The following is a 13816-nucleotide window of genomic DNA, read 5'->3' on the forward strand; positions in this document are numbered from 1 at the left end:
TGTGTAGATCCTTCAAGGTTTTCCTACAGAACGTAACAGCTAAAATAAAAAAATATTGAACCTGAGGAGAAAACAAAGAGCCATTTCTGTCCATGTTTTCTTCCATAACTTTTTCCAGCTATGGCAGATCCTTTAAAGCAATATACTGTTACGTCTACTGGACTCTTCTGGTTGTGGGGACAGGTACGGCTTGTAGGTTCATCAAATACCCTACGTACCCAGAGTCAATAAAGGAGCTGCACCTTGCAATGGGTTTTCATTGTGTACCGGGTATACAGCAATTCATTTGCTGAAATATAAAGAGTGAAAAATAGGTATCAAGAAAACCTTTGTATTTCCAAAATGGGCACAAAATAAGGTGTTGAGATGCAGTGGTTATTTGCACATCTCTGAATTCCGGGGTCGCCATACTACAATGTGAATTACAGGGCATTTCTCAAATAAACGTCTTTTACACACTGTCTTACATTTGGAAGGAAAAAATGTAGAGAAAGACAAGAGGCTATAACACTTGTTCTTCTATTCTGTGTTCCCCCAAATCTCCTGATAAAAATGGTACCTCACGTGTGTGGGTAGGCCTAATGCCGCGACAGGAAATGCAACATGGACACATCACAATTTTTCATTGAAATTTGATGTGTTTATTGGAACGTGCCTACCTGTAGATTTTGGCCTCTAGGTCAGCCGGCACCTATGGAACTTACTAAACCTCTGCATTTTTTTAAACTAGACACCTAGGGGAATTCTGAATGGGGGGACTTGTGGGGCACCCAACCGGTTCTGTTACCCAGAATCCTTAGCAAACCTCACAATTTGGCCCAAAAAAAAAAAACTTTCCTCACATTTCGCTGCTGCAAAGTTCTGGAATCTGAGAGAAGCCACAAACTTCCTTCTACCCAGTACTCCCCCATATCAACCTATAAAAATGGTAGCTCACTTCTGTGGGTAGGCCTAGTGCCCGTGACAGGAAATGCCCCAAAACCCTACGTGGACACATCAAAATTACCAAACACAAAACGACCTGTTTTTGCAGGGGGTGGGGAGACCTGAGTTTTTGGTACTGGGCACAGTAGCCATCTAGTGAAACCTAACAAACCAAGACATTTCTGAAAACTAGACACCTCAGGGAGTCCAGGGAGGTGTGACTTACGTAGATTCCTAGTTTTTTCCTACCCAGAATTTTCAGCATTTCTGTGTGGGATCACCGCACCGGCACAAATTTCCTACCACCCAACGTTCTTCTCAATCTCCCAATAAAAATAATACCTCACTTGTGTAAATGGGCCAAGTGCCTGTCACAGAGAAGAGCCAAAAAAATGTCAAAATTGAGGGGGAAATCAAAGCAGGTCTAAAAGGGCAGTTTGGAGGAAAACAAAAAACGTTTTTAGGCTGACAATGGGGGCGGAATTTTTGTCGGTATAGATGCGACAATGCTGGGTGGTAGGAATATTGTGGAATCCTACAGATTCCAGAAGGTTCCATCACAAAAATGTGGAGAAAATGTATGATTTCAGGCAAAGTTGGAGGTTTGCACGGCATGGTGGGTAAAAAAATGGTGTGGGGTGCATGTGAAGCACACCATCCTGGACTCACCCAGGTGTTTAGTTTTCAGATGTGTCTAGGTCTCGTAGATTTTTCTACATGGCAGCGTCCCAACGTCCAAAAAGTGCAGCCCTCACCATTCCAAGTGGGACGATTTTGAGAGTTAGACAAGCTCTCATGGCCCAAATGTAAAACCAAAACCCAAAATAATCAAATGTCCTCTTGCTTGCTGTTGGGATAAGATCTTTAGTGTGTGGGGGGAGAGCTGAAAGACTGTTACCCCCATCAGTTGGTGTGGGGCATAACCATGCCCATGCTGCTTGGTAGCCATCACCCTACTATTTCTTTTTTTAATTCCCTGGCATTTATTAGGCTTTCTGTCTCTTCCCCCCCCCACGGAGAGGATCGGGGGTAATTGTCCCATCTGCCCATTTATTTGGGGTGGGGGTACGGCCACTGCCTAGGGGGTCGCTCCCCATATGTAAAAAAAAAAAAAAATGGTGCCTAGTGGTTTCTGTCCCCCTTGGGGACAGATCAGACTAGTTAAAATAGGCCGATCTGCCGCCAAGGGCAGCAGATATGGCCTGAAATAAATTTGTCCCCCCCAGGGAAGCGACCCTTGCGTAACAGGTCGCTCCCTTTTAGTGAAAAAAATCCCTGGTGTCTAGTGGTTTCTATCCCCTTTGGGGACAGATCGACCTAATAAATAAAAAGGCCAATCAGAAATGGTTTAAATAAATTTAGCCCCCAGGGGAGCGTCCCTTGCCTAAGGGGCCACTCCCCTCCAGTAAAAAAAAAAAAAATGAATCCCTGGTGTCTAGGGTTTTCTGCCCCCATTGAGGGCAGATAGGCCTAATTAATATAGGCTGATCTGCCCCCAACGGGGGCAGAAATGGCTTAAAACATAACTGCCCCACTGGGGAGCAACCTTTGCCCTAAGGGCCGCTCCCCTTATGTCAATTTGTCAACCAAAAAAAGAAATCCCTGGTGTCTAGTGGGCATTCCTGCAGCCCCATCAAATGCTCAGAGAGACATGAGAAGTAAAGGAAAAGTATTTCCTTTCCTTTTCATTCCTCCCTGACCTCCCCTGTCCTGAAAGTAATCAGTTTCTCCTCGGTTGCGCTGGAAGCTATGCTTCCAGTGCAATGGAAGCGACCTCTGATGAGATCAGCGCGCAATCGCACACCGACGTCAGACATCACAGGGAGTCAGGGTGGAAGGGGAAGTGATTTTCCTTCCATCCCTGCCCTCCAAGTGCAGGACGTAATGGTTACGTCCATGGCACCAGAGTGCTGGGCCCCTGGACGTAACCATTACGTCCAAGGTGCCCTGGGGGTTAATGACAATACTCTTGTTGTTAGTAAGTCCCAATAAAGGAGCGCTTTCCTGTTTTGTAATGTTGTAAAGTAGTAGGTGTTTTTGCCCAGCGTGTAAGAATCTTCTAGAACGTATAAGTCCTGGGTCACTGCTCAATAGAATAAGTCAATGATGTTATCAGGTGGCAACGATGGAGTAAAACTGGAAAGTTTTTTCAGACAACTGTCTAAGTCAAGATTAGAAGCTATATCATATCAATAATTTCAGATGCCGCTTATTCGCCCTGCAGTGAAATGTGAGTGGCTTCGGTCTTCTTATCATCTGGCAGGAAATCCAGGTATGTGGCGATGTCCGACCACATATGGTGATCATGTCACCCCAGAATGGCCATGCAGTTTGCAGCCTGGACAGTCGTACCTGGCATGACTGTCAATCTTTTGCTGATATTGTTGAGTTGCCTGCTCTCCTTGTCAGGCAAAGAAGTTATTGGAGTGGAAGGATTTTTAGGCCTGCGTTGTGCAGCCAGAGAAATGTCCGAATCAGGCCTTGGCTGTCAGATCAAACAACCAGGTGAGTCCTCTGGCGCTTTGTATTTATCTTTTCAAGGAAGAACAGCAATGACGGTCGCTGGTGTCTTCAAGATCTTAACTCCTTTCTTCCATATGTAGTCTACAATTGGTATTGCTCTGAGTGTCTTTCTAGACTGATCCTTGAAATCACAGAAATAACAGTGTTTGTTTAGTAGTAATGAGCAGTTGGAATTGCTTTGGTCCTCTCTCCACCACTGTGAAAGCCACCAATATCTCCTGGTGGAGAATCCACTAGTTGTGGTACTGGAAGGGAAAGGTAGAGGAATGAGAAAATCATCCCATTCACTGATGATGGTGAGATTGTCTGTTATCATGCCTTCCTCCCCGTCTCCATCATTGCCAGCATCATCACTGTCAGATGAGGAAGGATCTTCTCGAGGAGGCATGTCAATAAAGAATTGCGGAGTCATTCTTGGAGTAGATGCTGGAGGTAGATATTCTGGCGATCTAGGTGCTGGTGCAGCTGACTGTTGCGCTTCAGCTGGCTTTGGGAAATGCTTGTAGTAATCTGCAAGCATACTCTGTAGGTCTTGCATTAAAGCAGCTGGAACCTGCACTATGCCTGATGAAGGTGGAGAAGGAGGAGTATATTGAGAATATTGTTTTGCGTAATGATGGCTTTGGTAAACCGGCTCATAGTAATCTTGATCTTCTTCATCCTGATATTTAACGTGTAACTCAGCGGGGCTGTGAGCTGTACCAAACATCCCCTGATCGTCGTGAATATCTAATAAATGGCTGGGTATAAGTTGAGACATTACAGCAGGCGACGTAAATACAGGATGGAAACCTTGACATGAGAAAAGTCAACAAGGTCATCGGCTGTAGTGCCTATGATGAGAGCAACAGCAATGTGGATGGTGTCTTTTTCAGTTTCGCCGTCGAAGAAGATGATTTTTCCTATGTCAACTTCGTCGACGAGGTGGTCGTCGATGGTCTTGGTACTGTCTTCATCAACACTATGATCTCGTTATTGGTGTTGTGGTTGTCGTTGATGAGTTAGCCCTCATCGATGCAGATACTGTTGTCGATGGGGTAGATGACAACAGTGAAATAGTCGCTGAGCTTCTGATCACTTCCGTCGACAATGGTTTTGATGTCTTTGGCATCGTGGATGATAATTTAGCAGTGATTTTTAGCCTCTTTGAGAGAATTTCAGGTAATGATTTAGGCTTTAACAGGAGGGCTGAAGATAGAGTTGAGCGCTCAGATTTAGAGTCTGAAGAAGACCTTTTTTGTTTTTCCTCATGAAAGGAGCCTTCTGCAGATCCATGGTGGGTCTTTTTTAAGGCTTTTTTTTTTACTGTGATGAGGGGAATCATGGCGAGACCTTTCCCTCTTTCTAGAAGTCTGTGAGGAGGTGGAACACCCATTACTTTCTTTCTCAGAAATTACAGCAGTCTTAGTTTTAAGTTTCTGTAGCCATAGTGAAAGCATTCCCTCACGGTCTTAGAGGGTTTTTGTAGACAAAGTTCTGCAAATCTTGTAGTCTCTCACCTTGTGTGATGGATGAACACAATATATACATTCTCTATGAGGATCTTACTAATGTAGCCTTTTCTTTCTACAGGTGTCACAAGGTCTGAAGAGGCCTTTCTTAACCAGATCTGACACACTGGAACCAATTTGGAGATCACCAAATCAGGAAAAACTGAGCAGAGCTCAGGGAAACACCCTCACACATGACGTGCAGTGAAAATCTGAGGGAAGATGCCTCTGTTGGGAGTGTTCGAAGGGTGCTGTCGTCTGACTGGTCATTGGTGTACTTTGGTCCTTTTTAAATAAGGACATAGAAAGGCTATTGATTTGAAGTTTGCAATCCCTTCACAGTCTACTACACTGATATGTACTGCTATAATTATACCGTGGAACACACAAGATACCCCAATACTGGAGAATGTTAGTAACAGTGACATCCTCTTTATCCGTAACACACCCTTTTATGCCCTTAATGTCTCTTACTCGTTGATTCCTAGCGCTCCCCCGTTTCCCCTGTTGTTTGACCTTTGTTTTTGATAATAAATCAGCTCTTCAATCATACATAAATCAGTAAGTGTTGGACTTGTCTCAATACTTATTTAGTGTGTTCTGGTATCTGCAAACATTAGTTTTCCGACCTGTTTGTCGCACCTCACGTAGCAGGGTGTTTCATTACCAGATTTACACCCGTATCTACTGTACATATATGCATCTATAGGACTTATTTTCAGTGCTTTAACTTATACCTGTTGTAGGAAGTTGGCTCTGTATGCACTATTTCAAAGTAAGGAATAGTATGCACAGAGTCCAAGGGTTCCCCTTAGAGGTAAGATAGTGGCAAAAAGAGATAATACTAATGCTCTATTTTGTGGTAGTGTGGTCGAGCAGTAGGCTTATTAAAGGAGTAGTGTTAAGCATTTGTTGTACATACACACAGGCAATAAATGAGGAACACACACTCAGAGACAAATCCAGCCAATAGGTTTTGTTATAGAAAAATATATTTTCTTAGTTTATTTTAAGAACCACAGGTTCAAATTCTACATGTAATATCTCATTTGAAAGGTATTGCAGGTAAGTACTTTAGGAACTTTGAATACTTACAATAGCATATATACTTTTTACATAAAACACAATAAGCTGTTTTAAAAGTGGACACAGTGCAATTTTCACAGTTCCTGGGGGAGGTAAAGTATTGTTAGTTCTTGCAGGTACGTAAACCACCTACGGGGTTCAAATTGGGGTCAAGGTAGCCTACCGTTGGGGGTTCATAGCAACCCCAAAGTCACCACACCAGCAGCTCAGGGCCGGTCAGGTGCAGAGTTCAAAGTGGTGCCCAAAAGGCATAGCTTCAATGGAGAGAAGGGGGTGCCCCGGTTCCAGTCTGCCAGCAGGTAAGTACCCGCGTCTTCGGAGGGCAGACCAGGGGGGTTTTGTAGGGCACCGGGGGGGACACAAGTCCACACAGAAAGTACACCCTCAGCAGCGCGGGGGCGGCCGGGTGCAGTGTGCAAACAAGCGTCAGGTTTGCAATAGGATTCAATGGGAGACCAAGGGGTCTCTTCAGCGGTGCAGGCAGGCAAGGGGGGGGCTCCTCGGGGTAGCCACCACCTAGGCAAGGGAGAGGGCCTCCTGGGGGTCACTCCTGCACTGAAGTTCCGATCCTTCAGGTACTGGGGGCTGCGGGTGCAGAGTCTTTTCCAGCCGTCTGGATTTTAGAGTCAGGCAGTCACGGTCAGGGGGAGCCTCGGGATTCCCTCTGCAGGCGTCGCTGTGGGGGCTCAGGGGGGACAACTTTGGTTACTCACAGTCTCGGAGTCGCCGGAGGGTCCTCCCTGAGGTGTTGTTTCTCCACCAGTCGAGTCGGGGTCGCCGGGTGCAGTGTTGCAAGTCTCACGCTTCTTGCGGGGATTGCAGGGGTCTTTAAATCTGCTCCTCTGAATACAAAGTTGCAGTCTTTGTTGAACAGGGCCGCTGTTCTCGGGAGTTTCTTGGTCTCTTGGAAGCAGGGCAGTCCTCTGAGGATTCAGAGGTCGCTGGTCCTGGAGAAAGCGTCGCTGGAGCAGGTTTCTTTAGAAGGCAGGAGACAGGCCGGTAGGACTGGGGCCAAAGCAGTTGGTGTCTTCTTTCTTCTTCTGCAAGGGTTTTCAGCTCAGCAGTCTTCTTCTTCGGTAAGTTGCAGGAATCTAAATTCTTAGGTTCAGGGGAGCCCTTAAATACTAAATTTAAGGGCGTGTTTAGGTCTGGGGGTTAGTAGCCAATGGATACTAGCCCTGAGGGTGGGTACACCCTCTTTGTGCCTCCTCCCAAGGGGAGGGGGTCACATTCCTATCCCTATTGGGGGAATCCTCTTTCTACAAGATGGAGGATTTCTAAAAGTCAGAGTCACCTCAGCTCAGGACACCTTAGGGGCTGTCCTGACTGGCCAGTGACTCCTCCTTGTTTTTCTCATTATCTCTCCTGGACTTGCCGCCAAAAGTGGGGGCTGTGTCCAGGGGGCGGGCACCTCCACTAGCTGGAGTGCCCTGGGGCATTGTAACACGAAGCCTGAGCCTTTGAGGCTCAATGCTAGGTGTTACAGTTCCTGCAGGGGGGAGGTGTGAAGCACCTCCACCCAGAGCAGGCTTTGTTTCTGTCCTCAGAGAGCACAAAGGCTCTCACCGCATGGGGTCAGAAACTCGTCTCTCAGCAGCAGGCTGGCAGAGACCAGTCAGTCCTGCACTGAACAATTGGGTAAAATACAGGGGGCATCTCTAAGATGCCCTCTGTGTGCATTTTTTAATAAATCCAACACTGGCATCAGTGTGGGTTTATTATTCTGAGAAGTTTGATACTAAACTTCCCAGTATTCAGTGTAGCCATTATGGAGCTGTGGAGTTCGTTTTTGGACAGACTCCCAGACCATATACTCTTATGGCTACCCTGCACTTACAACGTCTAAGGTTTTGCTTAGACACTGTAGGGGCATAGTGCTCATGCACATATGCCCTCACCTGTGGTATAGTGCACCCTGCCTTAGGGCTGTAAGGCCTGCTAGAGGGGTGACTTACCTATGCCACAGGCAGTGTGAGGTTGGCATGGCACCCTGAGGGGAGTGCCATGTCGACTTAGTCATTTTCTCCCCACCAGCACACACAAGCTGGCAAGCAGTGTGTCTGTGCTGAGTGAGGGGTCCCTAGGGTGGCATAAGTCATGCTGCAGCCCTTAGAGACCTTCCCTGGCATCAGGGCCCTTGGTACCAGGGGTACCAGTAACAAGGGACTTACCTGGGTGCCAGGGTTGTGCCAATTGTGGAGACAATGGTACATTTTAGGTGAAAGAACACTGGTGCTGGGGCCTGGTTAGCAGGGTCCCAGCACACTTCTCAGTCAAGTCAGCATCAGTATCAGGCAAAAAGTGGGGGGTAACTGCAACAGGGAGCCATTTCTTTACACCTGTGGTTACCTCTGGATGGGCATGCTTCTTGGCATTGCCACTGTTTTTTGGATTGTATTAGCTATTTAAATGTGTTAGGAAACATCCGACACCCTACAGCCTTTCATTTCACACTCTTTGTACAGCAGGTCAGATAGTTCATTTTATAAAATCCTGGAACTTTGCAGTCAGTTAAGGAAAGGTAATTGTAAGAACAATAAATTACTTTTAACCTCTGTCTAAACACAGAGCAAATGTGTCAAGTTTAAATCTTGTTTTAAGGCGTTTTTATTGCTTTTTCACTTCCTGAGTAAACAGAACACCTGTTCTTTGTCAACTCGCCAGAATGGGCGACTAGGTCCCATAAAATAGCATGACCTGATAAAATAAGACTCACCATAGCGAGCAGATTTTACAAAGCCTGTGATGGATTGTAGTACCAAGCTTACCATGATGCTGCAGAGATTGAAGAGGTGGTGAGGACATGAATTAGTGGGGACTCCCGAGTGGGTGGATGCCATGAGCGTTGTGGTTTGTTTGGTGACCAACGGAATCCAGTTGGAGAGGTGTGGTGCTCCTGTGGGAGGGTCTGGGTGTAGGAGGGGGAGAGGGGGTCCAATCTTCAGTACCCTTTCTCCCCAGTCATAATTAGTTACCATCAAGATCCAGTCACCCCCATCTTTCTGGGGGTACTGCAAATACCATGCAATTGGTTTTGACACAATTTCCTACCATTGTGTTTTCTTTTATTCCATGGCATCAAAGCTATGCTGTATAACAACACTGCTAAGTGACAAAAGTGCATTATTATCAGGGCAGTAGTATTCTGGTAAGAAGCAGGTTTCCACCTAGAATTTTGCATGAGAAACATGTAGCAGCACAGTTTTTTCAGAACCATGCCTGCAACAGGTTTGACAAGGCTAATAAAGCTGCCAAAGTTCTCTGCTCACAATGACTGCACAAAGATCTTTCAAGAGGCAGGCTCAAGGTTCATGTTTTAAATGGATCTCAGTAAAGGGCTCACCTTGCCTTTGGCATTGCCTGTGTAGATGTATTCTCCACGTCGGTCAAAGGATGCCACCACATTCAGATCAGAATCGTCATCCACAGGAAGGACCACATGCTGGGAATCCGAAAGTGTCAGCATCACTGGAGCAGATTTCATGGGACAAACCAGTACTCTGTTTCTGAGGCAGACAGAAAAGAATTGAGATATGGTTTATATTCTAGAGATGTACTATTAGCCAAGCCCAGACCCCCTACAACATCAACCAACCCTCACTTCTCCACACTTTGGCCCCCGGCTCTTCACAAGGCCCATAATCCCAAACTGATTGGCTCCACACCATTCCCATACCCTGCCCTCCACTATTTGCCAGCCACTGTCTCCACACCATCAGTACTATTTCATTTGTAACACCTATGCACAGACAAAGCTCCAAGCCTTGGGTAGCATATGCTCTTTTGCTGATCAGGATTATTCAGTCATAACTAGAATGATATTACAGAAGGTTTATTAAAAAAGAGCACATTCACCCTTAATTACATTCAGGAGCCACTTATTGATGTGCATTGTTACCCATCTCAACGGGACACATTTTATCTAAATCTAAAGGATGAACTCTGAGTGGACCCACCAATATTAAAACCTATCACCAGGATGTCAAGTAGAGATTTCTGCAATGGCTGTCTGATTCCACTGAGCAGTCACAGCTAGAAGACAAACTTCAATATACTATACTTATCTAGTGAGAATTCAGCATTTTGTGTGGATTACCATGCATTGTTTGATGGGTTACTTATTTGGAGCTGTGTGAGCTCCAGTGTTCAGCTTCAAGAGACAATGATGAAACTAATGAAAGGCCCTTGAATTTGGGGGTTGCTTGTACACTGTAATCATGACTTGTAATCTGCACTTGATTTGCTTCAACCGGCACACAAACAACTTGTACTATAGCTATAACTTTCAGCATGCCAAATACTTAACAATTAAGATCCAAGTCCCTTTAATTTAATGTAAGCTAAAACAAAAACTAAGTCAAAACACATCAAAAGCAACTAACTGCTTTGTGCCTGGCTGTCTAATTAATTTAAGAATAAATGGATTTTAGAGACCTACATTTTCCAAACACTTGATAGAAAAACTATTTGCTACAGGTTCACACCTGTTACATTTGAGGACAATCAGAACAGTTTGGCTCTGGTCTGTAGATACATTTTCTTCGATCAAGAAGACACACTGATGTTTGCTTACAAATTAGACAGATCAAGCTGGGCCACTGATCCATGGTATAAATGTTTTTCCAGTCATATTACTGAGTTTTTTTATATTCATTAAAGTTGCTATCACAGTAATTTGCTGAATTAGCTTTTCTAACTAATTGCTGAATTAGCTTCTCGAACTAAGGCTAAGCTTGTGTGGGTGACCCCCAAGCCCACTGTAACACATCTTCTGCAAAAGCTACTCTGAATGCTATGATGTGGTACAGGACATGAACATCGTGCTCTGATTGGCACATGTGCAAATTGGCACTGATTGGGATTAGAATCAGAACAGTTTACCTTTGCACACTAATCAACCACATTATAACACTGCTATTGTCTATACTGACCATCAAAGTTTGTTAACTCTACCAGAACTGAATGGGGCATTATGCTCAGGAAAGAGAACAGGATCCTGCTCAGTTTAGGTCAGGTATTGGTGTCATTGGCTGAGATTAGCTGTGCTTCAATGTTCTTTGGCTGCACTATTTGTATCACACAATATAAGGCCACAGCAACATAACATTCAGGCTCACCCTCAACTATATAATCATCAAAAGATAAAAGGAACTTGCACAAACAACACTAGCAAAAGAATAACTATATAGCAGGGACAATACCTCATAATGTATTGGGGTACAGGAAAGACCAACAAAAGAAAAATTGGAACCAATACCCATGTGGTGTGTCAAAAATGGATAAAATTCCAGAAAATGTAAAAGAGAACCAGCTAGGTGCAAAAAAAACTTGAAACCTCACAGAATCAATCACAAGGGGGTCTTGGAACATACCTCTGGACTTCATTGGTGTTCCTTGACAGAAAGAGCTGGTATAACGATGGGAGGACAGACCTATAATCTGAAGCCCAATAGCTTACCCTAGTGGCTCTAAGATAGAAAGGTGGGGTGTCCCCTCATACATGCTCGGTATTGAAGGAAAAAGTGAAATACACGCAAAAAGGAATATTTGTTTGACTGACGACTGGACTGCTGATTTATGGCAGACCATGTTTATTGTTTTCTCCCCATTGGTGCCCCTCAGCTTTTCTCAGCTGGTTCAATTTAGATAGCTTACACTGCTTCTTGCCCAACATCCTACAATACCATACCAAGTATGAGGTAGCACACCACCTTTCTATCTTAGCACTTCTAGGGTAATGTGTCTTTGTTGAGGCGTGCTGCAAAGCAAAATAGCCCTTCTCGTATACTATTCTCAGACAAAAATGCTTGGCATTGCAGGAATACAGCCCGAGGATGGTGCCAGTGCTATAGGGATTAGGGCTGTCGGAAATGAGGCCGAACTCTCCACCAACACGTTCTAGCCTTTAAAGGAAATTCCACCCATTACTGAAAGGAGATGGGCCTCTCTTGAAGTGTGGGCTTCTCAATCTATGTTATTTTCCCCAAGTATTGTTAGGAGGTATTTCAACAGCTTATGGATACCAATCTAGGCATTCTGTTTATAACCAAGACGTGGCTGGGAGAAACATCTAACTCAGATACAGAAATTGTCAGTCCTCCAGGCGTTACTATGCCGTCTCAGAAATTGAGTGGGGAAAGTTGTAGGAGTGTAGCATTTTTTTTAGATCCAACTCAAGCTCACTATCTGAAATAATACCTACTAACTAGGCCTGAAACCATCATATGCAAAGCCACCCTGTCTCCCTCCTTATCGTGGGTCATTATTTGAACCTACTGCCCTCCGATGAGGTCTCATTCTGGCCTGGTAAATTCCCAGACATTGCGGTAAAAAGTTACCATTTCCTCCAATTCTAGAACAGTTCTTGGTGCTTTTAACATTCATGCTAAGAATGATTTGAATGCTGAATACCCGAGATGGATTAACTCACCTTAATGCCCCTAAATTGGGTATTTAGGGAACCCCCAGATACCAGGACCTCAGCGCTGGATACAAAAGAAGGAGTGGAAAAGAAGCCAGTCGACCCAAGAATCGCAGAACACAACCGACTTGGCGCTAAACCTGCCAGCCTGTATACTGCACCCGACTCTCGCGGAGCAGCTGACCTGTCCTGCCACTTCAGCCTCCAGAAACTGGGAGAGATTCCAGTGCTCCTCAAACTGCCAAGAAGAACTCCGTTGGAGCAGAGCAGCTGCTTCTTTGTATCTGTAGGCATCCAAAGAAAGAACTGGGATGGCCAGGACTGCCAAAGACCTGACGCCATACTGCACTTGAGCCACCTAACCGGAGCGGAAGTGAGCCAATGGTGGCAACATGGTTCCCAAGCCTTCCGGAGACACAGTCCACCCCGAGCTTGACCTCTGTGGAATTCCCAATCGCGTCTGCAGCTTGTTTCTGCAGGCACCCCCGCAACCGCAAGTGACCTGAATACAAAGACCCGACGCCTCAGGACACCTCTGCACCCGTCCGCCCCGGACCGAAGACAAGAGGACCAAGGGTGTCCTCATAACTCCCAGCCCCGTGAGACATAAGCCCACTTGTTGGCTTGGTCAGACTGGGCCCCCAGTTAATGCCAGCAGTGCATTTCTGCGGGGGCCCCCTCCAACCACAAATATGTCCAGCATCTGACCCAACACCAAAAGACACCACTGTACCAAAGCCCTGCAGCCCGAGGAGAAATGGACTAACAGTATCCCCACGTGCCAGAGGACCTCAAGGGTTGAGCCCCCCCATGGGTTCCCCCTGACTGGCATTCCAGTCCCAGCTTGCAACTTCCCAACCGGATTGTTTCCCACTGAAGTGAATGGGACACTTGATATCGTAATACACATCTGCACCCAGATGCCCTGGAGCCTCCTGTGGTCACCTGTTGGTGTGGCCTTGAACCCTGTCCCATACTCGTCTTAAGTCTCGGAGAACACTCCTGTAAGACACTGTGAAGTGTCTGAATTCAGTAAATTTTTTCCCCTACAGGATAACATTACCACACCCACAAATTGCACTGTCAACTTTTGAAAGCTGTAAAGATCTTTTATTTGAAAAGTACTCACCTGATTCCGATGATCTTGGTATCAAGTTTATATACAAGTATGTGGTATTTTTATAAACTGGTGTTGAATTTCATTATTGAGTGTCTGTCTCACTTCCTATAGGAGTATGTGCCTTAGATGCTTGGCATTTTCCTCTGATACGCCTAACTGCTCAATCACATTAACACAGAAGAGAGCATTTGGGATGTAATTTGTGTCTCTGTGATACCGCTGGGGTTTGCTTCGACTCTTTGCACAACGTAC

General features: G+C 45.4%; 1 protein-coding gene across 8 annotated transcripts in view; it reads right to left on the reverse strand.

Annotated features, from left to right (window-relative positions):
* RBBP5 (RB binding protein 5, histone lysine methyltransferase complex subunit) overlaps positions 1 to 13816 on the reverse strand; it is a 570252-nt gene that overhangs the window by 512392 nt on the left and 44044 nt on the right. For all 8 annotated transcript variants that reach the window (XM_069238534.1, XM_069238530.1, XM_069238526.1 and 5 more), the window contains exon 5: positions 9367 to 9529. In XM_069238534.1, the coding sequence (XP_069094635.1) occupies positions 9367 to 9529 (163 nt within the window). The remainder of the gene's footprint in view (positions 1 to 9366; positions 9530 to 13816) is intronic.

The sequence above is a fragment of the Pleurodeles waltl genome, chromosome 6 (genome assembly GCF_031143425.1).
Source record: "Pleurodeles waltl isolate 20211129_DDA chromosome 6, aPleWal1.hap1.20221129, whole genome shotgun sequence".
Taxonomy (NCBI): Eukaryota; Metazoa; Chordata; class Amphibia; order Caudata; family Salamandridae; genus Pleurodeles; species Pleurodeles waltl.